Below are 26,723 nucleotides of genomic sequence, written 5' to 3'. Positions count from 1 at the left end.
ATTCTAAGGGCCTCAGTTTCCTCTTCTGAACAGTGGGAACAGTGACCCGGCCTGGCCTCTACATGCACTGTGATGCTCCAGCGTGGGGACGGGCGGTGAACTGGTCCTACAGGGGCCCCAGGGCGGGCCCCAGCCCAGCGCTGCATCGCACTTCACTAGAACCGCAGTGATGCGGTGCCCTGGGCCGGCCTCATCTGCCACGGTGTCCCGGTCCGACTAGAAGACACCAGTCCCAAAGTCGCGTTACCGGTGGTGCTGGTGGTGGCCCCCACAAGTGTGCCCACCTGCCCCGTGCTGGGGGCGGCGAAGAGCCTCAGGGAACAAGGCACGGCCCCTCCCAGAACGGCTGCTGGGCGGCAAGCGGCAGGAAGTTGCAAAATCTGACTCGGGGAAGAACAGGGTTAAGCACTCGGAGCCTGGCAGCGGGCGGCCACCCTGGCCACATGCCCCCAACCGCTGTTGTCTCCGGAGCCGAGGAAGGGGAAACGGCAGTCAGTGCCTCCAAAACCCCAGCTCCCACGGCAGTGACTACAGGCTGAGTCACTCCTGCAGAGAAAAAGCCCCTCTGGGCGTGGGGAGGACCCCCTCACATCCGGCTGACCGCAGGAGTCACCGCCTGTCAGTGCCGGAGGGGGCTCGGCGGTGGGACTGGGCCCAGCCACATCCCCGCAGCGCCAGCTCCCGGGCCAGGCCGGGGGCAGGAGGAGACTCAGACACTGAGATCGGGCAGGTGGGACTGGAGCCGAGCAGGGGTGCTCCAGCTGGGGGCCTACAGAGCCCCTGGAGTGGGTGCTGCCCATGGGGCCAGGGGAGGAAGGAGGAGCATGTCCTCCCAGAGACCAGGTTTTGCCTAGAAAATGTGGCCTGGCATTACATGCTACCTCGCTCACCTGTGGGCACTTACATTCTGGAGACAAGCCAGGGGTGCTGGCAGGGCAGGGGGGTGAGATGTTGGGTGGGGGCAGTAGGAAGGAGGCTGCGATGTCCCAGGGGTCTCTCACCAGCCAGGCATGCAGCCACAGGTCCCAGGACATCTCTATTCTGCACGCTGGGCCACTGGGGACACCTGGGTGGCTCAGCAGTTGAGTGTCTGCCTTCGGCGGCTCAGAGCCTGATCCCACCCAGGGCCTGGGATCAAGTCCCGCATTGGGCTCCCTGCAAGGAATCTGCATCTCCCTCTGCCTATGTCTCTGCCTCTCTTACTGTGTCTCATGAATGAATAAATAAAATCTTTAAAAAAAAAAAAAGAAGGAACGTGGATGCAGAACATGCACATATAGGGGCCACGGTGCAAAGACACAGGGAGAAGGCAGCCCTGTGCAAGTCAAGGAGAGCAGCCTCAGGAGAAAGTTAACCTACTGAGATCTTGATCTGGGACTTCTAGCCTCCACAGCTGTCTAAGCCACCCAGTCCGTGGCAATGGCCCACACAGACCGAGAGACCAGGCCTGGGCTGAGACTGCGAACATACTCCCTCATCTCATCCTCAGACAGCCCCTGAGGTGTGGCTGTTCTCAGTCCCACCTTCCTGATGGAGGAAACAGACTCAGAGATGCTAAGTGACTGGCTCAAGGACACAGAGTGAGGGAATGGCAGCACCAGGGCTCCAGCACAGGACCAGCTGCCTCCAGCCAGACCTGGAGACTTCCTGCCTGTGGGGTCCTCAGGGTCAGACCCAGAAAGGAAACTGCATTCCTCAGCCCCAAGCAACAGGCTAAGGGGGATGGCAGGCAGACAGGAAGAGGCCCTGACCTCTGCAGCCCAGGCCCACCCCGAGGGCTCAGCTCAGTGCCCCAGCTGCCTCTTGCCACCCCCAGCTGCTCTAGGAATGCAGGATGTAAGGGGGGCCTTGGAACGGGCTGGCGTCCCCCCAGCTTGGCCTCCTTCCCCACCCCCCCACCCCCCCCACCCCCGCTTCCTGGCAGCCCCTGGAGTGAGCAATTCCAGGCCCAGCCTCCAAGCTAGAGGAAGCAGAGAACTTTCCCACAGTCCTCAGGGTAGAGGGAAGGCCCCTCCAGAACCAGCCGCAGGCGGCCCCTGCTCTCCCCACCTCGCCCAACCCCCCACTCACAGCACCCGCACCCACCCACAGGGCCCCCCTTGGCCTTCCAGGTGAGCTCCCAGCTGTGCCAGGCACCGTGCCAAGAGCATTCCCCAAACTGGCTCTCTCATCCCTTCCGGCAATCCCACAGAGCTCCAGCCTGTCACCTCCCAGCCTGGCCTGGGGTGGCCCTGCCAGGTCAGCCACCAGCCCTGGAAACCTGGAGAGGCCAGAGCTGGGCCAGGCTGGGGCCGGGGGGAGGGGGCGCGGCGGATGCCCAGGCCAGGCAGCCAGAGCTCAGATGGCCTCCGCCCAGCCCTGGCCCCATGGCCCCAGGGGATCTGGGAACAGGAGGCCTTTTGTGGGTGCCAGGGCCCAGCCCAGGTGACAGGGGTTGGCCTGATGGAAGACTCGCTTCCTCCCACCTGACAGACTCCAGACCAGAGCCTGCTCTGCAGAAAGAGGATGGGTGGGGCGAGCCGAGTCACCAGGCAGCCCAGCCTCCGGGCGTGGGCGCCCACGTGTCCACCCACTGCCACGCCACCCCCACCCCCACCAGAGGCATGCCAGGCAGGGAGGCTGGGGATTGTGGCCTCCTTCTCCTGCCTGCCCCAGGCCAGGTGACCAGGAAGGACGTTCAGGTTCCAGCACTGGCTCCTTCCCCGAGGACAGAGACCCTCAGTGCCTCACAGTCCCCCTTTTTGATCAAACTCCATAGAGCCCTGCAGGGCCCTCCTGACGGGGCCCCAGTGCCCCTCAGCACATCAGGTGCCCCTCCCCCACCACACCTGGCACCCCACATAGCTGCTCCTCCGGCTTAACATCTGCCTCCCCCACCCAGCTGCCGGCAGCACAGGGCAGGACCCGGGTCTGGCTCCCTGGCTGCATCCTCCATGCCCAGACACTAAAAATGTCCATTGAATGAATAAGTGAGCAGAAAGAGACCTCATAACTTTACAGAAGAGAACACTGAGGCCGTGCAGAAGGACATGAACTCCCAGGCTGCCCTGCAAGTCAGGGGTAAAGTGAAAAATGATACAATAAAAGAAGTCATGGAGCACCTGACTGGCTCAGTTGATTGAGTCGGCCTTCAGCTCAGGTCATGATCTCAGGGTCCTGGGACTGAGCCCCACGTCAGACTCCTGGCCCAGCATGGAGTCTGCTTCTCCATCTCCCTCTCCCTCTCCCTCTACCCCAACTCATGATTTCTCTGTCTCTCAAATAAATAAATAAAATCTTAAAAAAAAAAAAAAAAGTCGCAGGGCAGCCTCAGTCAGTGGATCATGCAACTCTTAATCTTGGGGTTGTGATTTGAGACCCACATGAAGTACAGATATTGCTTAAAAATAAAATCTTTTTTAAAAAAATTAAACACTGTGAATCCTACACCCTAAGACTCAGGAGAGATTATTACTTTACTTTATAAAGGCTCCGAGAGGTAAGCTGGTCTCCTGAAGTCAAGGTTCTATAAAGGGGCAGAATCAGGATCATCATCCTACACCCCAGGGTCCAAGGGCTCAACAACCCTACCCCTCTGAGAATAATTCCCAAATTTTTTCCAAGTACCACAGAACTGTTTCCTTCAAGGATGAAAGTCAAATGGCAACCTCATCGCAGCTTCCTGCAAACCTCAGTCTGAAATTTAGAAGCACTCATAGAGCAGGGTTGCCACACCGCACTCAGCCAGCAGGTGTCGCCAGTCGGCACACGACCCAGGCCAGCCCCCTGCCCCTCACCGAGCTCCAAGCTCCGAGCGCCCTCACCATTGTTGCAGTGCCGGATGCAGTCCTGCAGGACTGCCTGCCACTTGTCCTGCTCAGCTTCTGTCATCATGCAGAAGTAGTAGTGCCGTGCAGAAGGGTGCCAGAGGATGAGCGGGAACTGCGTCGGGCACTTGAGGATGGGGGTGCTGCCCGACTTGGAGGTGATCCCTGCAGAGACAGCAGCACACTTCTTTTTCACTACATCCCCCAGAGCCCCACTTAAGGGACCTCAGAATCCCCTGGCATCTGTTTGGACCCATTTCTCAGAGCTGGCAGGGCTCTAAACTGCACGCCTGAAGCACAAGCATCACAGGGTCAGAGCCCAGAGGCTCAAAGGCTGAGTGTGACCTTCTTGGATTTCCCTTCAAATTTGGCTGCAGAGGCCAATGTGTGGCTTAAATGTCCAAGAGGGAGGTCAGTCTCAGGGGTGGGGGACAAAAATACATGAAAGGAGATTTTTCTCTATTTTGTCCACAGGGATATTCGAGATCCAGTGAGATAAGGGGTCCTGGGCAAGGACCGCACCACTGTTAATAATACAATGGCAGTTCTTCTTCGAGCCCTGGCTCTGCATCCCATGTGGGGCATGGGTGCACAAGGCACCTCACAGGGCCTACACAACACCCCAAGGTCAGACCCGTTGGTGCCAAGCTACTGAGAAGACACAACAAAAGCAAAGCCAGAGTCCGGGCTGGAATCTGGGAATGCTGGGGTCTAGCTGAGCTCTCAACCCCAACGGGCACGTTGCTCCGGAGCCCCATCTGAGGGCACAGTCTGCCCCCCCAGATCAGCCTCTCTCTCCCCCTGCCACCTGGTTTCCCTGGGATCATCTGGGAGGCAGATGTGCTCCCTCAAGGCTGCTTCTGGGAGTCCCCAACAGCATGGGGTGGAAACAGGACACCTAGAAAAACTCCCCACAAATGCAGTGTTGACTCCGCAGTTTACAAAGCAGGGACATCTTGCTCGCTTTCTCCAGGCATCTCACAAGGCCTCAGGGAGGCGGGAAGGGCAAAGAGCAGAACCCCACTGCACAACTGTGACTGTAAGGCTCAGGAAGTGGGCACGCAGGTGGGAGCCAACACCGGTCCAGTCCCGTTCACTGGGCGGCCTCAGGTAAACTGCCTCCCGGCTCCCCCTCTGATGGCACATGCTGCCCCTTGAGGCCTGGCCACTCTCTGCAAATGTGAGCTTGGAGCGCTTGGCTACATCCTGGGCCGAAGCAGGGCACTTTGGCCTGGGATGGGGTGGGGGTTGGGGGTCCTTTACCTGGTAAGGAGTTGCTAACGAGCTCCAGGTACTGATCCACGGAGGTGAGGATCTTGTAGCCTGCACTGTTGATGACAGCCCGGGGTGGGACCTGCCGCTCGTAGGCCTGAGAAAGGGACAAGAGAGATGGTCCCTGGGGGTTACAGCAGGGCCAAGCTTAAGCCCCATCTCCAACTCTGGCCCCAGTGCCCTCTGGGTGTTGTCTGCCTGACGCAGGGAGCAGGACGGAAGGGGAGGAAGAAGCGAGGGAAGAGGAGGAGGAGCCCACCCCACATGGTGATTGCAGATCATCTGGTGTAGTGACCTGGGTCACAGCTTTGAACTCAAATCGCAGCTCCACTGAGCACTGTCTGTGCGATGCAGACATTAAACTCCTTCACGTCCTATGCTTTAGTTTCCTCATCTGTAAAACCAGGGCAATGACAGCTCCTGCCCCACGGGGCTGTGTAAGGACTGCGTGGCCAGATGATCCATATAACATGATGAGGTCAGGGCCTCACAGCCAGATGCAGTAAGCATTACCAGAATCACTGCCCCTCTTAGCAGCAGCCACCACTAACTGAGCGTTTATTACACACCAGACACCGTGCGAAGGGCACTGCATGCTTCCTTCCACAAAATTCTCATAAGCCCAGAGGTAAGTACCATTGCTAGCCACAAGTTCACAGCTGGTACACAGCCAACCTAAGACATGAAACTGGTCTGTGCGCCTCTGGGGTCCAAAGTCTACGACCATTACCCTGAACTGCCCAGAAAATTCCTAGGTTCTGAGCTCCACACAACTCCCCTTTGGAGGAGATTTAGGCCTAGACACGTCTTTCATACACCAGAGTGCGGAGAAAGTGGTTCTAACATAGTAGCTCATACAGCAGGGCTGCCATGCTGCACCTGGCCACTAGGTGTCACTACCCAACACATTTCTTCAGAACAGCTCAGGACCCGCAGGGCAACAGATTGGCAGCGGGTCCCCAGTTATTGGTACCATCAACATCATCTGAGAATTTGTTAGAAATGCAAATTATCAGCCCTGCTCAGGCCTAGATCAAGCTGGGTAGGCCCAGCAACCCATTTCATATGCCTTCCAGGGGATTCTGATGTGTGCTATCATTTTGAGAACCATTGCCAGGGGCAACCAGGCTGCCCTCCACACTGTTTATATTTCTTTAACATTGATTTTTCTTGAATACAGGGCACTCAGGTCTGTCCTTTGCTATTTTGGAAAAATGTTTGGTAGAGGAAATTGGAACTGTGGCTCAACCGGGACGGCAGGGAGGGCCCAAGACAAAGATTAGGAACAACTGGCAGGACATCTACCCACTTGGCAGCAGGGGGATGCCAGGGGGCAGAGGAATCAGGAAGGAAAAAGATGGGACCGCCCCCCCCCCCCCCCCCGAGTAGTGGGGGAAGGGAAAGGCCAGACTCCTGTGTCAGCGGTTGGTTGTGACTGTAGATGAGCAAGGATGGGAGGGGTCAGGGAGCTGCAGGAAGCCCAGCCAGGAAGGAGGCTGGAGTGGGGGCTGGGGGGAGGCCCAGGGACTGGAGGCCCAGGATAGACTGGAGGTAGGTAGGGGGCTAGTAGCGAGCTGCTTCCAGGGGGAGGCAAATTGAAAGGTAACCCCCAGAGCTGGGCCCCTGGACAAATCACATGCTGTTTAGAGGGGAGCAGGTTGGGGGCGGGGGCTGTGCAGAAGGAGCAGAGCAGGAGACGACCGACCGAGGTGGGGGAGAGGGGGGTGTGCGGTGGCTCACCACTTTGTTCTCGTACAGCACCAGCCCATAGTTGTGAGGCACGAGACTGAAGCGGTTCCGCCACTTCTTGTTGTCCTCCTGGTACTGGAAGAGGTTCCCGGAGAAGATGATGCGCTCATCCAGCGGCACCTGAGGGTGGGGTGGGTGTGAGGTCCAGCTCACCCACAGCCCAGCCGGGCAATGGGGGCCCCCAAGAAGTGGGGGCTGTTGAGCACATCCCCCTGTCCTGATCACCCCAAGTGCCCCTCTGAGGCAGGGCCGCATCTTAACCATATGGTGGATGAGGAGTGAGGCTCAGGGCACAGGGCCTTTTTCCCAAGGGCCAGCAGAGCCACAGTGATGCCAGGACTCGCACCCAAGCACCAGCACTCAGGGCCCAGCCCAGACCAAGAGGCCACTCCTCCTCTGTCCTGGCCCCAGAGGGCACCTTTGCTTTGGGGCGGATCTCTGGGGCCCCCGGCAGGCTGCTGTCGTGGCCGCCATCAGGCCAGTGCGGTGAAGGCCCCTGGGCCTGGGAAAGTCTCTCCTGTTCTAGGCCTCTGTCACCCTCAGGGTAACAAAAACTTGGCCGAGGTGGCTCTGGAGAGCCTCCCTGGCTCTGACGGCTAATAAGATGAACTCTGCAAATTTGTGTGGGGTCGGAGGGGACCTTAGTTCAGAGGGTTCAGTGTTTGACCAGCAGCCTGGCAGACTGATGACCAGTGTGGGCAGCAGAGACACGCAGACCTTCCAGCAAAGCCCGAGCCTTGACTCCACTCAGTGTGACTTTGGACCTGTCACATCACCTCTCTGGGCCTCAGTGTCCTCATCTGTAACATGAGGACAGGGTGAGCACTGACCACACCCAGGTATCCCGAAGATTCCATGAGAGGCCACGTGCAAGGACCACGCGCAAGGACCACGCGCACCGGGCATGCTGTCTGCTCACTCACGATACGCGGGAGCCTCCGTGAGCGCTGTGAGGACTCCTCAGTCTGTGTCGGTCTCCCAGCTCCACAGACTGACTTATTTGGGGAGGAGGAGGGGTGGCCACCCTTGAGAGCGTGTTTCCTGAGCACACCTGCACGGGGAAGTTTCAGGAAAGGAGATACAGAGGCCACAGTGGGTAGGCTTACTCCTGAATGGGTAGAGTTGCAACACCTCCTATCTGTTCCGCAATAAAAATGAGGCCTTTTGCAGAAATAAACATGTATCCCACATAATAACGGGAGAAAGTATTATTATTAAGAGTGTCTGGGCAGCCCCGGTGGCTCAGCGGTTTAACGTCACCTTCAGCCCAGGGCGTGATCCTGGAGACCCAGGACTGAGTCCCACATGGGGCTCCCTGCATGGAGCCTGCTTCTCCCTCTGCCTGTGTCTCTGCCTCTCTCTCTCTGTGTCTCTCATGAATGAATGAATGAATGAATGAGTGAATGAATGAATGAATGAATGAATAAAATCTTAAAAAAAAAAAAAGAGTGTCTAACCCTTCCCAGTTTCCCTGCTCAGCTTCAGGGTCTGCCCCCTGCAGCTGTGAGCCTTGGTCCCAAGCTGCCCGCCCCCCAGACCTTGTGTCTTCACAGGGGCCGCTTCGCCCCAACAACCTCCCTACTCTTCGAAGGGAAATGCCAAAACACTCTTGGAAAATGAGGCCCCATTGTACTCAAACAATAGGACCCCGGGACGGCTTCCTACCCAGAGATAAAAATATTTACAGGAAAAGAAAATGCACCCCCCCACACACACACACACAGAGTGGGTCTTGCCCAAGTCACAGAGCTATGCTCGGTGGGCTATCTTGAGACAGGGGCCTCTTCTCAAACCCAGCTCTGAAATCCCCATCTTTTCTAGAAAGAAAAGGCAGAGAGCTCCCCTGACACCCTGGTAAGATGCTCGCTCCCCCCAGGCCTCTGGTCTGGTCCTACCCCCTGCTTTGGGCAGGAGCCCCACCTCAGGGGCAGCGGAAAGCCCCAAGCAAGCCTTCCCAGCAGCACCCCCAACCCACCCCCAGATCCTAGGGCAGCCCATAATGGGCGGTTGCTTGCGGGTTTAGGTTTTATTTTTAAGACTTTCAAATGGCAGAGTCATGTTTCCATTGGAAGGCCCACAGGAAATGAAACGGAACCTGAGCTCAGGCAATGCTGCTGCACTGGGAGCCTTCGGCGGGTGGGTGGCGATCGGTTAGAGCACACACCCCAGCGCCCCCGCCCCCGCCCCCGCCGCGGGAGCCCGGACAGCGGCTCCATCTCTCTGAGCCACGTCACAGGTATGGACATAAGTATGGCCCCTGAGAGCGATGCTGTGCCAGCTGGATGTGCAGTGCCCACACGGAACAACTACTATTTTTATCATGATTTCTGGCTTTTTACTATTACTATTGTTATTGGATTATTGTTTCTATTATTTCCAATAAAAACAAATGATGTTATTAGGATGACAATTAACATTGTTATTTCTATTATCATATTATCATGATGTATCACAATGGCCAGTTTCCTGAGTAGCAAAATGGGACCAAAAATCCTTGCTTTTCAGGGATTACGGGTGATTTCATTTTACTCCCCTTATTGAGGTGGCAACTTCCAGTTTTCCTACAATGGGTGTTAAAGGCATCACTAGATGTCTCTCATGCAGAGGGACTCTCATGCCTCGTGCTCAGATATCGCCGCTCCCTCCTGGGTAACTGGGACCTGGGGGGTGCCTGTGACACTACCCGAGTGGGCACCAGCCAGACACCCAGCCCAGGCCACACCTCCGGGCACCATCTCAGCCCTCCGCTTTCACAGGGTGGGGAGGGGGCATGACACCAAGGGACCAGACCACCTTTTCTGGGCCCAAATGCAAAGCATCACGAGATGCTCAGAGGCTCTGGCATACAGCCCCAGCCTGTCTTCCACCCCAGGCAGGAATCTGGCACCTGACTGTGTCCTGCCTCCACCATCCATGGGAGCCCCTGAAAGGCCCTGTTCTACATGCGGCTCCCTCGGTCTCATGTTCTCTCCTCCTGGCGGCAGGTCCTCAGTGGAGATGGCCCTTCTTCCAGGAAGCCCTGATGGGTCCCCAGACGAGGCCAGACCCCCCCACCCCAGTCTGAGTTCACTCAGTCATCTCCTTGATGGCACTAAGTTCATCCTGTGATGCTTTACTGTCCATCTCCCCAGTGTGTATGGGACCAGCAAGGGCAGTGTGGCCCTGCACCTGCCCTGGCTCAGTGTGTGTGCCTTTTTTCGGGGTCCTGCCCGTCTTTTTCAGGGTCCCCCCCAAGAGCTGATGCCTCCAGCTGTCCCTCCCACTGAGAAGACACCAAAGGGTAACACATCCTGAAAGAAGCCTGGTCAAGGGAGCCAGAGCCTGCTCCTCTGGTTTCCCGGTGAACGGATACGTTTCCCGCCACTCAGGTTTGGGGAAGGGTGGGGGCAGGGAGGAAACCACCCCAACCCTCCCAGTCTGGGGCCTTCTGAGGCCGCTCTGCTCTGCCACCTCAGCAAGGCCCGTATCGCTCCCCTTCTGTACACTCCGGGTCCCCTTCTGCATAATTGGCATCCCATCTACACACACACACACACACCGACCCCCGTCCCCACGCTGCTCTCATTCTTCAGGCCCATCGTGGCCATTCTGAGCATCAGTTACACACAGAGAAATGGAGGCTCGGGAAGGGGATGCCACAGGCTACAGGTGACCCAGCAAGACGGGACTTGCACCCCTTAGTCGCCCCACCTGCTCCCCTCATTCTCTCGTGGAGCCATCTCCACATCCCTCTGCAGGGGTCCCCACTTGTCAGGTGGGGGAACAGAGGCCTGAGGACTGACTCAGCCCAAGCCAGCAGCTACCAGGAGGCCCTGGGCCTGGTCCCCCGTGTTCTCTCCCACTGGGGCACAGCGGTCCAGCCTCCATCCCTCTGTGGTTCTGTCTCGGGCCCCTGAAGCCGGCACACAGGCTGACCCGGGCAGCCCAGAGGAAGCCAACAGGACAGAGCGGGGAGGCGTGGCAAGGTGAGCGAAGGCAGCTTTGGAGCTCACCAAGCATAGAAATCAGCCGCTCAGGACCCAAGTCCTGGCACTGGGGTAGCCTGACCGACCCGGTGTGGAGCCCACCCACAGAGGGATCAGCTGAGCCAGTCCAGTTCCCCAGGGGGAAGCTAGCAGGCACTCTGAGGGGGCCACCAGCCAGGAGTAAGTAGCCTGTCAGCTGCTACAAGGCCACTGCATAGCCAGGCTGCCTGCAGAAGAGGTGAGGCGGGCACCCTTCCTCCCTGTCACCCTTCCCTCTGCCATCCCCTGGCGTTCCAGGGGGAAGAAGGTGAAGATCACCGAAAGGGAATATCCTGGACTTCCCTGGACTGACTCGGACCCCCCTGTCCCAGCCCCAGAGGACTAGGGCTGGCTTCTCACCCCCCAGGCTCAGGCCTGGGACTGCTGGCTTCCAGCTCAACACTCACAGCCCAGCCTGTGTTCCAACATTCCCTCACCTCCTCCCCACCAGTCCCACCCCTGGCCCCACACAGAGGCCAGGCAACACTAGGAGGTGTTCCTTCCCAGGAGGCTCTGTTTGCCTCCTTCAGCCCATGCTGACCCGTGGGCTGGAGCCTACACAGCTTCCAGTCCCTCACTCAACAAATTTTTTTTTTCACTAGACAAATATTTACTGGACAAACACCATCCTGCTAATAACAGGATAATGACAAGGCTGATGATGCTGACAGTATCAGCCAGGGCTCACCTGCACCTTCCCTGCTCCAGGCACCCACTGACTGATTCTTTAATCCTCACAACCACTCTATACAGGTATTCTTATCCCATTTCACAGATGAGTAAACTGAGACTCCATGAGGTGAGGTGATTTGCTCACCAGCACAAGGCCTCTAAGAGGAGCAGCCGATGGCGTGTGAGTGATTCAGTTGGTTAAGCATCCGACTCTTGATTTCGGCTCAGGTGGTAATCTCAGGGTCCTGAGGTTGAACCCCACGTCAGGCTCCCTGCTCAGAAGGGAGTCTGCTTCTCCCTCTCCCACTGCCCCTCTCCCAGCTCATACGTACTCCCTCAAATAAATAAACAAAATCTTAATAAATAAATAAATAAATAAATAAATAAATAAATAAATAAATAAGGAGCAGCTGGGCTTGAACCCAGGCCTGTCAAGATGATTCCAGAGCCCTGGCTCTACCCATGGAGGGGTTGAACTGGCAGGGAGTCCCCCAGGCCAAATGAAGGGGTCTTGGCAAGGCCACCAGGCTATCTGCCAGTTCAGAAGCTAGGTGGGGTCCCTAGAGACCGTCAAGGCCACAATGGTAAACTGAGGCCCAGGGATGTGAAGCTGCTGGGCCAGGCCGTGTCAGAGCCCGCCCTGAACCCCGCTCAGCACCTCTCACCTTGCGCCAGAGCAGCTGCGACTGCGGCGCCCCCGTGCCCTCGATCTCGTGGCGCATGCTGTTGAAGAGGGCCACGCCATACTGGTCCTCATAAAACCGGAGGAACTCCGTCAGGATCTTCCCAGTTTTCTCTGAAAGGGAAGAACAAACCAGGCTGTGAGATCGTTGTCACGGTTACCTGCCAGCGGCAGCCCTGCCCCAGGCAGGGGCGACAGCCAAGCTCCAAACTCCTGCTCCTAAAACTGTCTGCACGAGCTCCGTGCCTTCACCTGCATTGCGTCTGGCCAGAGCGGCGCACCCCTGCACACGGCGGGTGAACCCGGACAGGAAAACGGGCAAATGACAAGATGCTGAGCCTCCCGGCCACCAAGCAAACCCAGGCCGAGAGTCCACCTTGCCCCGTCGGACCGGTCAGGGCATGGAGGAACAGGCACAGCAACTCAGAGCCGTGGGTGCCAGAAATAGAGAAGGCCCTTCGGGGGGTGACCCGCGCCTGCGCAAACAATTTTAAGGACACATGTGATGCCTTCGCTCCTCTAGGAATTACCCACGGAACGGCTGGCAGAAGAGCAGGTGCATGGATTCACCCAGGCAAGCGGCAGAACTGAGCCAGGTGTGCGTGCATGGAGCCCGATTCAGGCCATACCAGTGCCCCGGGGACGGCGGGGGTGGGGGGCTGCCTGCAGGTGCCACCAGGGGGATGGTGACCACACTCAGCCGCATAAAGAAAAGTCAGTTCCAGAATCACGTGTTGCATATCACTTCATTTAAAATTACTGTTTGCGCCTATAAATTATTTATGCTTGGAGACGGCGGAAAAGGTCCGGGAAGGCAGCGCTCCCACCTGTTCCGGGCGGGACCCCTGGGTGTGGCAATGGGACCGGCCAAGTGAACTGCATTTTCTGCTTTATTCACTTTTATAGGCATTTGAATTATTTTACAACCACGAGCCCTTCCACAATCAAAAAAATAAACATTCTAAAATGAACTCATCTACCAAGTTAACCACTTTTTTTTTTAAACCAAGTTAACCACCTTTTTGCTTCCATTGGCCATTTGCTTCTCTCTGCTGCTAAAGCAGTTTCTGAACAGAGAAGGTGACTATGGTGGCCTCCAGAGCTTGCCCAGAACATGTCAGACACTCAGTCCTGGCACTGCCTGGGCATCCCTATTACAGATGAAGAAACTGAAGCCCAGGGAGGGTGGTGACCCATGACAAGGAGGCCCTCTCTTTGGGAGAGATTTCCTGGTCCTGAGAAGCTACTGCTGGAGAACCGACCGTTGTGCTGGCACACCATGCGGCTCCCCTCTCTGGGCCTCAGTTCTCTGAACGCTAAGAACATTGGACTTGATGGCAGACAGGCCCTGCCACCTCTCACAGTCCTGGATTCCAGGTTTGAAGCTCTGGGCCTTTCTCAAAGAAGGGACACCATCCCTCCTACAGCTAGTCTCTGCTTGCCAAGAGCACCCAGCTAGGACAGCATTTCATCTAATCCTCTCAAGAGTCCTGTCAGGTAGGGCTGGTGTTATTCCCATTTTTGAGAAGACCCAGAAGAAGAGCTGAGACCCAGAGAGGTTCAGTCACTGGCACAAGGTCATGGAGCCAATGGGTAGTGGAGCTCAGATGCAGTCCTGGGGCCCAGCTAGGAGCTGGTGGCCAGGGAAGAGGGCTGAAAGAATGTGCCACCTCCCCACCTGGGGTCTCAGGCAGGCTCGATCCCTCTACTCTCTCTTTGGAAGAGCTCGGCCCAAGGACCCCTCTCTGCAGACCCTGCCTGCGGTCCCCTTTCCTGGAATGAGGTCACGGCTGTCCAGATTCCAATCCAGGGAGAGGAAGGGGTAACAAATGAGGAATTGCTTTGAATGCCTATTTTTTAAAAACCATAAACAGCCAGAACACTCTCAAAGACCACGGGAATTGTTTTTGAAAAATGATGAGGCAAGATTGGGAGGAGTGGGGTAAACAGGCAAGAAGGGATAATGAATTGGAGCCAAATAGAGAAAATGGGATCAGGTAACAATAATAGTAATAAATCACAGCAGCTTCACTATCAGCAGAGCCACCACTTGTTGAGCGTTAACCTGAGCTGGTGGGTGGGCAAGTTCTGCATGCAGGATCCCACAGATCTTCATGAAGGCCTCAGGGAGTCACTGCTACTGTTTTCCCATTTTAGGGATGAGGAGGCTCACAGACCAGGACTGGAGAGCCAGGGTCTCAGCCACCAGGCCAGGCAGCTTCAGCCCAGGGCTTTGTCCCGACTCTGCCCCAAGTAGCCAGACACCCAATGGGAACTGTTCCAGCAAGCAGGATCCTGAGGATCCTCCAGCCACAGCTCTGGGAGGCCTGACCCGCCCCTGCTACACTCAGCCCCAGAGCAATATTTCCAGAAGGTCCAGAATCTGCCCTGACCCTTGGGAAGCCAGGCCCAGGAGGAAGCTGCTATCCTGTGTCAGAATTCAAACCCAGGTCTGCCTAACCCACAGCATGCTCTCAGCAAAACCCAGATATTGCACCTAAGCAGGGGGTGGCTAAGTTTAGAAGTTAGAAGGTCCTAAGGCCAGACTGGGGAGGACAGGAAGGGCAAAGCTGCATCCCATCATCCCATCAGGTGTGTCAAGGCCCCGGGGCAGGAGGTGAGCTATAGGTTAGAGAGGAAGCTGGGAAGGCTGAGGAACTGAAAGCCAGAACAAGGTGACCCAGAAGGAGCCACAAGGCAAAGATGAAGCTGGTAGGATTGAAGTATCTGGGCGGAGAAGGGCCAGGTGGGGATGGGGGCAAGGAGAAAATTCACCATAGCCCTCCTACGGGGATGCGGACAAGTTTTCCAAGTGAGATTGAGGGACCAGAGTCCAGGGGTGGAGGGCATGGGGACTTGGGCGGGGGGAGTCACCAGGCAGGGAGTGGAGAGGCGAGAGGGGACGGGCTGAAACGGACAGAAAATGAAAGAGGAAAAGAGGAAGTGGCCCGAGGCACCTTGCACCCCCAAACAGACGGCAGCTGCCCTGGCCCCCACTTCACCGGGCCTGAGAACTATATAGATCTGGATAGGTAATTCAGATAAATCCTTTGCTACCTGAAATTCCAAACAGTCACAGTAGGGTCTCTCACGACCCAAACTTGCTCTCCCAATGCAGGAGCCCAATGCATCGAGATGCCAGTATCTAAGGACTGAGTGCAAACCAGGGAGGATGTGCCCGGCATCCTTCTGCTCACCACTAGATCCCCCAGCTCCCCCGTGCGGGCTGGCACAGGCAGATGCTGGGCAAAGGGAGTGTCCACTTGCCAGTCACCAAGTGCGCACTCTGCGCCAGGCCCCACAGGACTGGGGAAGCCGCTGCGCCGGGGGAGGGGAGGACATCATTCCCCAAGGGATCAAGGACTAGAGAGAGTCCCCAAGCAGTGCCAGGAAACTGGGTGCACCCAGGGCCAAGTCTGGCCAAAGGAGGGCTAGAAAGGGAAGACCAGGCAGGGGGGTGAAGGGGGTAGGGCCAAGGGATGGCTTCTCGGCAAGGGTAGCGCTGAGCACATTCTTGAGGGATGTCCTAAAACAGCTTGGAAGGAACTGCCTTGTGCTTGGTACAAAGGAAGTGGCACAGAAGACAGAGGATGAGGACTCAGGAGCCATAGGGGGTCTAGGATTTGGGGCTGGAAAGAACTCTAAGAGGCAGGCTGGGGAAGGGAGTCCAGTCCCCTCCTGGGATAAAGGGCTCATGGGGGAGGAGCCCTGAACAGGATCCCCAGGCCCTGGCCACCTTGGATGCTCCTGCCTGCTGAGCCTTCCTGTAAGCATTGCTCAGCACCCCCTTTTATCCCTTCCTGGCACCCCACGAGGAGGCTGTCTCCCTGAAGCTGCCCAGGGATTTTACAGTTCAAGTCCTCACTGCAGCGTCCCCGCCTGGATGTGTGTGGATGGTCCCCAGGCCCCGGAGCGGGGGGGGGGGGGGGGGGGGGGGGCGCAGGTGCCCTCTCCTCTCCTGCCCATACCAGCTCTTACCCCTCTTACCCCTCATTCCATGGCTTCTGAAGACACCACATGCCATGGATTTAGGGCCACCGAGACAAAGGCTCACCACCCCAAAGGGCACTTTGAGCCGCAGGGTAGCAGAGGCTCCCCGGAGGTCACAAATCCAGAGGCAGTTGGGGTTCAATCCACAGACTGCTGACTCCCTCCTACATCTGGCTCTGACCACAGTCCACAGGGCCTTACAGAACATCCCTCCCACCAAGGACAGACAGACACTGTGGCTCCATCCCCAGAGGGAGGGCCGACCCAGGGAAGGTACAGAGATGCTGGCACAGAGCCGTCTGAGAGCATGTGCCGGCCTCACCCACCTTCCACATCTTATCTGCCCTCCCTCCTGCACCGACCGACTCAGCCTTGGGCACTGCTGTAGGAGATGCCACAGGGCAGGGACTGTCAAGCCACCCAGCCCTCTCAGAGCCTTGAGGCAGGAAGGAAGGGACGCTCAGATCCGTCTGAGGATTGACTGCAAACCCCGGGATGGTGAGCCTGGCATAGGCAAGTGCCGTAGAATGGGACAGCTCAGGAAGTGCTTGGCTCAGGACTTCCCTAAATGTTCCTATGATGTCACTATTAATCACAGTAGTGCTCAGCTCATCACAACAACAAGAGACTGAAATTTTTATTAACAGGTATAATTTTTACAGCTTGAAAAAATCCAGGGAAGGTTTTTTTTGTTTTTTTTTTTTTTAAAGAACCAGGACAAGAATCACAAAATAATAATGAAAGTGATAGGTATGTCTTCAGCTGACAGGCCAGACAGGACAGCCTGCTGGACAAAGGAGGAGCTCAGGTAAAAGTAAGGGGGCGGGAAAGCCAGGCCAGGTGTATGCAACCCCGCTTCCCACCTGACCGCGGAGAAACTCCCCGACATCATCCTCAGCCTCCACCAGCATATCCTGCAGAGTTAGGCAGTAAGCTCACCCCACTCGGACTCAGGGCCCCGTGCACACACTCGGATTCTTCAAATGGCCCCAGAGCTGAACAAAACCCTCAACTTTACAGGTATATAAGCCAACACTTGGAAACATTAATGACTCAAGAAAAGTCACTTCACTCATCTGTCAACAGAAACCCACAGAGCACCTCCATGGAGCTGTCACAGGAAGCATCCACCTGTGGGGTCCCTCTTTAGCCCAAGAAGGCAGCCCAAGAATTCTGGGAGTGGACCTGAGTGTCCCATTCTGCATCCAGACACCACTGTGCTCTGGGACCTCAGGGAGCCATTGCCCCCTCGCCGGGACCTCCATCTCCAGATCACATCTGCAGTATGAGGGCAGCAGGCTCCATCTGGCTCAGGACTTGGGGGCCAGGGTGAAATGCACGCACATGTGCACACATGTTCAATAGTCCACTGAACCCTAACAGAGACTGTTAGCCCCACTTTACAAATAAGGAATCTGAGGCTCAGGGAGACCTGGCAACCTACTCAGAGATGCACAGCCCAGTAGGGGAAAGCCTGAACAAAGTCCCCACCCCATAAAGCCTCCTCATCCAACATCCTCCCACATGGCACCACAATATAGTTTCCAAAGCGCTGCCTTAAAATTTCTTTTGCCGGGGAACCCCCATGGCGCAGCAGTTTAGCGCCACCTGCAGCCTGGGGTGTGATCCGGAGACCCAGGATTGAGTCCCACATCGGGCTCGATGCATGGAGCCTGCTTTTCCCTCTGCCTGTGTCTCTGCCTCTGTGTGTGTCTCTATGAATAAATAAATAAAATCTTAAAAAAAAAAAAAAAAAAAAGAAAGAAAGAAAATTTCTTTTGGGGTCTTTGCCTGGTCTCAAGAGGCAGGCAAAACACACTTTACTATCCCCATTTTACAGATGAAGAAACTGAGGTTCAGAGAGGCAAAATGACTTTCCCGAGGTCACATAGCTGAGACCTGTCAGAGCAAGTACTGAAGCCTGGGGTCTCCAGCCCCCATCTGGTCAGAGCTAGGACCCTTACACCTACTGGATCCTTACCTGTCCATCTTCTCTGGGCCTTAATTTTCCTACCTATAAAATGGGTGGGTGGGTCTCTGTTGGCTCAGCTGATCTAAAATCTCAAAGATGATCTAACCAGGGTTGCCCTGGCCCTAGAAGCAGACCAGGATGCTGGCCTCAGCACCTCCTCTGAGCTGCTGGTGAGTCATCTCTGAGTCGGAGCTGACCACAGGCCCCTCAGGCTGGACAGAAGGATGGGGAGGGAAGTCAGGGAGGCGGAGGCAGGACTCAGCATCACACTACCTGTGTACAAGGCACCATCTCTACTGAGCACACAGGCTCCGAGTTCAAGTCCTGAGTCTGCCACCGACTAGTTGTGTGGCCTTGGCCAAGGCACTTCCTCTCTCTGAGCCTCAGTCTCCCCTCTGTGAACTGGCATAACAGTATCTGCCTTATCACCCGGGTTACAAGAAGATCAAGATCAACGAGCTAACGGGCACAAAGCGCTTCATCCTGGCAGAGGCGGCATGTTGCTAACGGGGGCTCCTTTAACGTGCCACTTGTTCAGGTTCCTGTAATTCAGGGAGAGGCCCTTGAAACACCCTGGCCTGGCCCAGCCCCAGGACCAGCAGCAACGGTAGCCAAGGCATCCGGAAGCACTTTAATCTCTGATTTTCCAAACTGACAACAGTAAGGGTCATGCTGCTTCCTGCGCTCAGAAACTGGGGGCTGGGCGAGAATGTGGGAGGCCCCGGGGTAGCCTGGAGTCCCCTGCAGACTCTGGGGGGCTGGGGACCCTCCCCATCATGCAGGTGACAAACCTAAGGCTCAGACAGGAGAAGCAGCTCGAGGAGCTGAGGATGAGAGAAAGGAACACAGGGGCGCCCCAGAGAGCCTCGAAGGCCTTCCTATGGCCTCCCAATGCCAACCACGTGTCTCATGGAGATCAACCCCCCAGGGGTCACCTGGACCCTGGGGCAGGTGGTATCTGTACTGGTGGCACATTTCAGACAAGGAGAACCAGGATCCCTGCCAAATCCTTCTCCAGGTGGGGGAGCAGCAGAGGCAGGATCCGAGCCCAGGCCCGGGACCCCTTCCACACTGACCATGGGGACCCCAGGACAAAGGGGGCAATCTCTGGCCGAGATGGTGGCAGCCTCGTGCAGCCACAGGGGCTTCACGCTTGGCCCAGCCCCACTGCGGCCCATGCTGAGGGCAAGGTGCCAGGCCTGTTCCGGGCTCATCCGGTCCCTCCAGCGGGCCCCAGGGACACACCTCACCCATGAGACCCGGCCCAGTTTCAGAGCTGAAAGAGATCTGCCGAGTGAAACCAGGCAGGCAGCATCCTGTAGGGCAGGGCAGGCTCGGAACCTACCTACCTGGTTCCCAGAGCAGGAGAGAGGTGAAGGCCCGAGGTGGGGTAGTAGGAGGCAGCCAGGGACTCAAGTTTGCCCTGTGTCACACGATCGTCCAAACGACCGCCATCCCCACTATCCACCTAGGAGAGTGGGGAAAGTTTGCAGGCCAGAGAGGTGGCAACACTCTCCTGGGGTCACACGGCATATCCAAACAGAGCTGGGTCAGCATGCCAGGCCCCCAGTGCCCAGCCCGGGGCCCTTCTACTTGGCCACCCTACTATCACTATGAACACATCCCGGCAACAGCCCAGTGTTCAGCACCTCCTCTACACCCAGCGTGGTGCTCCACATTTACACGTGTTATTTCATGTGTTGTCCCTACTTTACAGAGGAAGACACTGAGACTCAGAGGGGTTAAGTGACTTCTCTGGAGACACACAACTTATCGATGCCAGGAACCTAGAATAGCCTGAGTCTACCACAGAACAAAAGTTTGGACAAATCTACCTTTCCTCCACCTGCCAGCCTCTGGGAGCAGGGGTGCCAGGCCATCCTGGCCCTGTGGGTGGCCACTGCCAGAAAGGCTGACACGGCTCCTGCTCAGGACCTGTAATCAGGGGAGGAAGTCAGGAGGAGGGGGTAATGACAGGCTCCACTGGCCAGCAGAGGAGGGGGACTGCCCAACCACCCATGAGAAGAGCTTGAACTAGCAGCCAGAACCCTGCAGAGTGAAAGCCAAGAGGGGGTTAAGTCAGCTAAGTGTTCCCTCCGAGCAACCAGGGAGTCCTTGTTCAGAAGGGAGGCAGCACCCAGAGAGGGCAAGGGACTGACCAAGGCAACCCCACAAATAACCCTCGAAGCTCAGAGAGTTTGCTCAGAGCACCAGGAGCGGCAGGGCCCTGGGACCTCACTTCTGGGCCTGAGAGGACTCCCACCCCACCCATGCCCCATGCCCCATGCCCCAGTGGAAGGCCTTCAGAGTGAGGTGGACTTCCTAGTGACCAGGGGCCAGTCAGGAGGTACAGCCGAAGGATGCCTGGGTGGCTCAGTGGTTAAGCGTCTGCCTTTGGCTCAGGGCATGATCCTGGAGTCCCAGGATTGAGCCCAACATCGGGCTCCCTGCGGGGATCCTGCTTCTCCTTCTCCCTATGTCTCTGCCTCTCTCTCTGTGTCTCTCGTGGAGAAATAAATAAAATCTTTAAAAAAAAAAAAAAAAAGGAAAGGAAAGGAAAGGTACAGCTAAGCCTTGACCATGCCACTGGTCACTGTCCCACTGGTCCCCCAACCAAGCCATTCCCATCCTATGTCTGCCCTGCCTCCAAATCTCTACCCACTTCCACTCCTGGCTCCTTCAGATCCTTCGCCTACAAGAGCCACAGGGATCTTTTTGTTACAACTCTCTCCCTGAACCTCTGCTCAACAGCCTTCCATGGCTCCCACTGCCTTTGGGACAAAGACTAAACTCCTCAGAATGCCCCCAGGCTCCTGCATGCTCTTCCCTGCCACGGGGTCCTGCGCAGGCTGCTCTCCAGGTCAGGAACATCCCTACCTCCTGCTCAGCCCCCCACTGCACGCTCCTTCCTCCAGAGTGCCCCTAGCTCAGTGGGTGCCCCCACTGACTCTCAGTGGGCAAAGGCCTGTTCCCTGTCGGACTCCCCAGGCAGTATCCACCACATCTGGGACAGGGCCTGGCACATAGTAGGAAGCTCAGGCTGAGAAGCCAGAGGCAGCGATCTGGATCCAGGGCCACCCCCGACACAGAGCCACCCTCATTGAGCAATAAAGCTCCCCACACACACCCCAGAGATTCCTCACCACAGAAAGGGAGGCTTATGTCCAGCCCAGGGGCCGTGCCAGGTCCCAGGAATGGGAGGATATGCACAAGGCCGTCCTTCTTCCTCGGGAAGGCGACTGCCACCCACGAGGTCCCCTCCCTGGCGGCCTCAGGTGCCCTGAAGGGATGGACCCTCTGCTGGTCACCCCTTCCCTGGGGCCAGTTATTAGGAAGGAAAATCTCTCCCCATAAATACAGCAGTCTGCAGCATGCCAAGGCCCGATCACACCAACCACCTGATGGTGTGCCAGCCCTGCGCAGGGGACTTCATGTGGGTGATCAAAACGGCCCAGGGAGGGAGGTCTGTTATTACCCCAGTGGACGGAGGAGGGAGGAAAGCCTCACGGATGGAAAGGCACAGTGCTGGCTGCTGACACCCAGGCTTACTCTGTAGGGACTCTACTGCATTTGACACTGAGCCCTGGCAACAGCCCCAGGAGGTGGGCATGGGTATCACCCCCACTGAGGAACAAGAGACTGTGAGGCCCAAGGACTCGTCCAAGGTCAGCCAGCTGTCAGGTGGAGGAGCCTGAATCCAAGCCGGGGCTGGAACCCAGGCTCCCAGCGCCATGGAAACATAGTCATGCAAAGTGCTTCAGGGAGGCTCTGGCTGGCCTCTGACACCCAGGGAAGCTGGAGGCTTCCCATCACCACAGTCTCAGCACCTGCAACGGGGTCTGGCACACCGCAGCCCACAGACACTACACTGAATGGGATCCAGGACCCGCCAGGTTCTGAGCCCCACTTCCCTTCCCAGAGCCCACCCTAGCCATCTCCTACCTACCTCAGACCTCCACCTCCACACATTCACCTGCTCTGTGCCCCCAAGCAGGAGCCCTTCCCCCTCGATGATGCTACAGTTTGAAGTCTTAGCCAGCTTTCAAGGCCGCCCCCAAACATCTCCTGCAGTGTCCATTTGTGCATAATTATAATAATAATTAAGGCCTGAGCTAATGCCTGCAGCACTTCACTGGCCACCAGGCACAGAGGCAGCTGCCATATATGTTAACAATCACCATCATTTCATTGAAACCTCACCCAGACTTCTTTTTTTTTTTTTTTTTTAAGATTTTATTTATTCATTCATGAGAGATACACAGAGGCAGAAACAGACAGAGGGAGAGGCAGGTTCCCTGCAGGGAGCCCCATGAGGGACTCATCCCTGGACCCAGGATCACGCCCGCTGAGCCACCCAAGCATCCCAAACCCTCACCCAGACTTATTCTTAAACCCACTTTATATAGATGAGCCTCAGAGAGATGAAGTGACTTGTCCAACGTCACACAGGTAAGAGAGGGTCAGCTGCTCTATCCCCACACCTAGATGTGTGGTAAAACAGAGAAAGAGCTCGGAAACGTGTCATCTCTGCCAGGATGTTCCCCCACCTGCCTGGCCGCTGCCCAGCTCAGATGGGGCACCTTGTTGCCCAGTGTGGCACTGGCTTTTGGAGAGAAAAGTGTTCTGGGGCCAAGCTTGAAGCAAGAAGCAAACCCTGAGCTCAGGATAGCCTCTTTGGCCTTAGTTTCTTCATTGGTAAAATGGGCACAATACAGGACTCCCCCCACCCCCAAAGTTCCACCACCTCACTGGTGATGAGGGGTCCTCAGGAGATGCTGGCTTTGATTGTTAATAGTCAAAGGGCTGGCTGAACAGTGTAAAGATATACAGCCGTTACCTTAATCTTTGGCACCCGTACAACCCCTGCCCTGGAGTGTCCCCTCATTAATGACCAGTGACGTATGCTTACAACAGGTCACTGCACCCAGGGAGGGCTCTCTGAGATGAAGTCCAAGCTCTCCAGTGGACAGACAGGAAAACTAAGTCTGGAGAATGGGGAAGGGGCAACACGAGGTCCCACAATCCTGTGGCCCAACCCCTTGTGAGAGCAGGGTGAAGAAGAGGAGTCGGGGAAGTTTTGTACCCAGAACAGAAAACTGGCTCTAGTCTTGGGGTCTGCGGCCTGGGAATGCTCTCTCTCTGCCTGGCCATCTCCTCGTCCTCTTGCCCAGGCTCAAACGTCACCTCCTCGGAAAGGTCCAGGGCCCGCAGCCTCCACAGCCACAGCTCCCACTTCTCCGCCCTCTTCCCAACTGTGGCTGCTGTGTCACCGTGAGAGGCTCCTTCTACCAGTTCCCCAGAGAGCTTGGTCCCGCTGTCTCCCTGGCCCCCAGCTCGTGTCTGGCCCAGGTGGGTGCTGGGCCAGGTGCTGAGTGGGGAGCACCCCCCACCCCACCCAAGAGAAAGCCATCCAGTTTCAGGGAGTCCAGAAAAGAGGCTGAGGAGGACGGAGGCCAGCTGGGGCTCCCCATCAAGAAGGCAGCAAGGCGGTGGGATTTCTTACAACGCTGCCTTTAAAGCTCTTCTCAGTTGGCAAATATTTAACCAAGGCTCAGTGACCCAGGTCATCTGGGGAAGAGCGTGCTTTGAGGCAGGAGGGCCTGAGGAGGCAGGTGGCTGAAGTGGAGCCCCAGAAAAATGCCAGAAAGAAAAAAAAAAAAAAAAAAAGGCAGACTGAAGACCCGCCCACCCGGGACTGCCCTTTCCTTTATACCTCTTGGGCAGCTTAGTGGGAGGAAGTCGATTCCCATCTTGACACAAACAGGGAAACAAAAGCCCTCTCATCCCCTGCAGGCCCTCCCTCCCTGCCTGGCAGCACCCGTGCCCACAGCCTACAGTTGGCAGCTTGTTCTAGGAGCCCAGAAGCCAAGAACACAGAGCCAAGCTGCAGGGATGAAGGGGGGCCAAGGCTCTCCCCACCCCACACCCCGCCCCAATCGGGGCAGGACCAGCGTTCCCACACCTACCCTGGGCCCACCACAGGGGCCCGGCATTGAGCCTGCCCAGGACACGGTGTCCCTTCAGGGGAGCAAGGCCGGGCTCCTGTACCATGCCCTGCCACAGCCGAGGCCACACCCCAGGCAGCCTGGAGGACCCCCAGAGCTCCAAGATGCCCCTGGAAGACCAGCCACTGTGCCCAGCCCTGCTCAACTTCTGCCCTGAGAGAGAGCTCTGGCTTGGGAACCAGGCACACGAACAAATCCCAGCTCACTACTCCAGCGGCAGCCTCGCCTCTGAGCCTTGGTGTTCTCCTCCACGCACTGGGGATAACTGGCTTCTGCCTCAGACAGCTGTTGTCACCAGGATGAGCAAAGAGGCAGCCGATCTAGGACAGGGATTCTGTAAACACTAACCTCCCTCCCCCTCACACCTACCCACCCATTCCTGCTGGCTTCTCAGCAACATCCTTTGCCTCCATTCCCTTCTTTCCATCCCCACCACAGCCACTGGAGCCCTCTAACCTGGGGCCTGGTCGCCTTCAAAACTCCCCACAGGCTGCAGGGCAGCACCCTCACCACACCACTCCAGATGTTCCTCCACACACACCTGCTCTCGGCCCAACGTGCAGAGGACATAGGGCGCCCTGCCACGGTATGCTCACATCGGTAGGTGCCCACCACGGGCCTAGAACCCTGTCCTCACCCTGTTTGAGAACCCACCACCCTTTCCCACAGGGCCCGGCCTGCAGTTGGACCTTGAGATGCCCAAGCAGATCTTCCTGACAGCCCATTCTCCGTGACCACCCAGTAGCCAGCATCACCACCCAGCCCATCCCCATCAGCCACCAAGAGGCAGGAGCTGAGGACAGGACCCAGCCTGAATTCACATCCTCCAATCAGCCAGCCCAGGGCCATCCGAAATGACTGCTGGGGGCAAAGCCAACCTCAGGTGGGGGTCTCAGGGGCTCTGTTGTGCTAGCTCAGAAAAGTTTTGCGTTGCCCTCATTTATCAGCCACAGGGCAGAGGGCATTCAGGAGGGAACAAGACAAACTCAGTCCCGGCTATTTAATGAGGGAGACAGATTGTCAACAAAACCTACAATGAGCATGGAGGGCCTCCAACTGGAAACAGCATGGGAAGGTACGGGAACCCAGAGGAGGGGTAACTAACCCAGCCGGTGGGGTCAGGGTAGACTTCCAGGAGGAAGTGGCACACCTGAGACATGAAGAGGTGCTAACTAGGCGAAGGAGGAAGGCCAGGCAGGGAGAGTGCGCCAAGCGGAAGACATAGGAAATATACAAACTCAGATATTCAAGAAAGCATTAATCCATTCCACAAATATTTAGGAATACCTTCTATGTCAAGAAGAGCACTTTCACAGAACACTGTGGTGTCAAGGTTCCGGAATAAGATCTCAATTCAAATACTAACTCCAAAAAAAAAAAAAAGAAAGAAACTAATACTAACTCCACCACTCCCTAGCTGTAGGACTTTGGGCATGTGACTAATACTCTCTGAGTATTAATATTAGTACCCTCCTCAGCTGTAAAATGCCAAGACCAGCAGTACCCACCTGGCCAGATTATCATATGGATTCAAAGAAATGAGGAAATCTACAGAGCCTGATCAAATGGGGTGCTGTACTATCAATAATAATAACTGGAAATGGAAAGATGTCCTGTCTACCCAAGTGTTGATGGCCAGGAAGTGAGTTTTCAGGTGAGCAGTGGGGTCTTTCACAAGCTCAGGGATCCCATGGTGTGTCCACCTGTGCAAATGGTAGTGTTCTAGAATGCATTTCATGCCATGAAATGGGAGCCAGCAAAGGGGAAACAGAACAACAGCTACTCAGCCCCTCAGTGGGCCATTCAGAGGATAGGAAAGTGACATGCCTGGGGTCCAAACTTCCTGGGCCCCCATCCCTCAGAGGTTAATAATCAAAAAGGGGAAGTGGAGACAGAAACATGAAAGCAAATACCCAACAAACCACACACCACTAAACCTCAGCCAACCACAGCCCCTCCACTCTGTGGCACTACCGGTGGGTGAATTCCTTGTCTGAGCCTCCACTTCCGACAGGTAGCCTCACAGCGTGGACAAAGCTAAGGGAGAAGCTGGTGCCTGGCTGGCTCAGTCAGAAGAAGAGCATGAGACTCTTGATCTCGGGGTTGTGAATTTGAGGCCCATATTTGCATAGAGGATACTTTAAAAAAAATTTTTTTTTTAAGCTAAGGGACTAGCTAGATGGAAAGGTGCTTTGAACTCCACAAAGGCAGGACCATGTAGGTCTTCTTCTCTTGGCATTTAGTATTTATACCTCTCTCTCTCTCTCTCTCTTCTTGTCTTACTGCATTGACTAAGACGTCCATATCAATGCTAACAAAAATACCTCCTCTAGGATTCTTTTTTCTTTTAATTAATTTATTTATTCATGTGAGACACAGAGAGGCAGAGACATAGGCAGAGGGAGAAGCAGGTTCCCTGTGGGGAGCCCGATGTGGGACTCGATCCCAGGAACCCAGGATCACGACCAGAGCCAAAGGCAGACGTTCAATCACTGAGCCACCCAGGTGCCCCCCTCTAACGTTTCAACATCAAGTTTGCTCAGGCTTGCTCAGAATGCGATGAAGGGCATG

General features: G+C 56.3%; 1 protein-coding gene across 2 annotated transcripts in view; it reads right to left on the bottom strand.

Annotated features, from left to right (window-relative positions):
• Nucleotides 1-26,723, bottom strand: part of NIBAN2 (niban apoptosis regulator 2) — a 51,299-nt gene that overhangs the window by 7,341 nt on the left and 17,235 nt on the right. The window contains exons 1-5 of one of the 2 annotated variants that reach the window (XM_072748542.1): nucleotides 12,438-12,602; nucleotides 12,169-12,299; nucleotides 6,819-6,947; nucleotides 5,070-5,175; nucleotides 3,804-3,971 (exon numbers count right to left, since the gene is read on the bottom strand). In XM_072748542.1, coding sequence (XP_072604643.1) covers nucleotides 3,804-3,971; nucleotides 5,070-5,175; nucleotides 6,819-6,947; nucleotides 12,169-12,225 — 460 coding nt within the window. In that variant the 5' untranslated portion in view covers nucleotides 12,226-12,299; nucleotides 12,438-12,602. Of the gene's footprint in view, nucleotides 1-3,803; nucleotides 3,972-5,069; nucleotides 5,176-6,818; nucleotides 6,948-12,168; nucleotides 12,300-12,437; nucleotides 12,603-26,723 lie in introns of those variants that run through there. The other variant, XM_026009335.2, reaches the window with a different exon arrangement.

Source organism: Vulpes vulpes, chromosome 2 (assembly GCF_048418805.1).
Source record: "Vulpes vulpes isolate BD-2025 chromosome 2, VulVul3, whole genome shotgun sequence".
NCBI classification, from domain to species: domain Eukaryota; kingdom Metazoa; phylum Chordata; class Mammalia; order Carnivora; family Canidae; genus Vulpes; species Vulpes vulpes.
The sequence above is the reverse complement of the archived record's forward strand: the minus strand, read 5'-3'. Positions and strand labels throughout refer to the sequence as shown.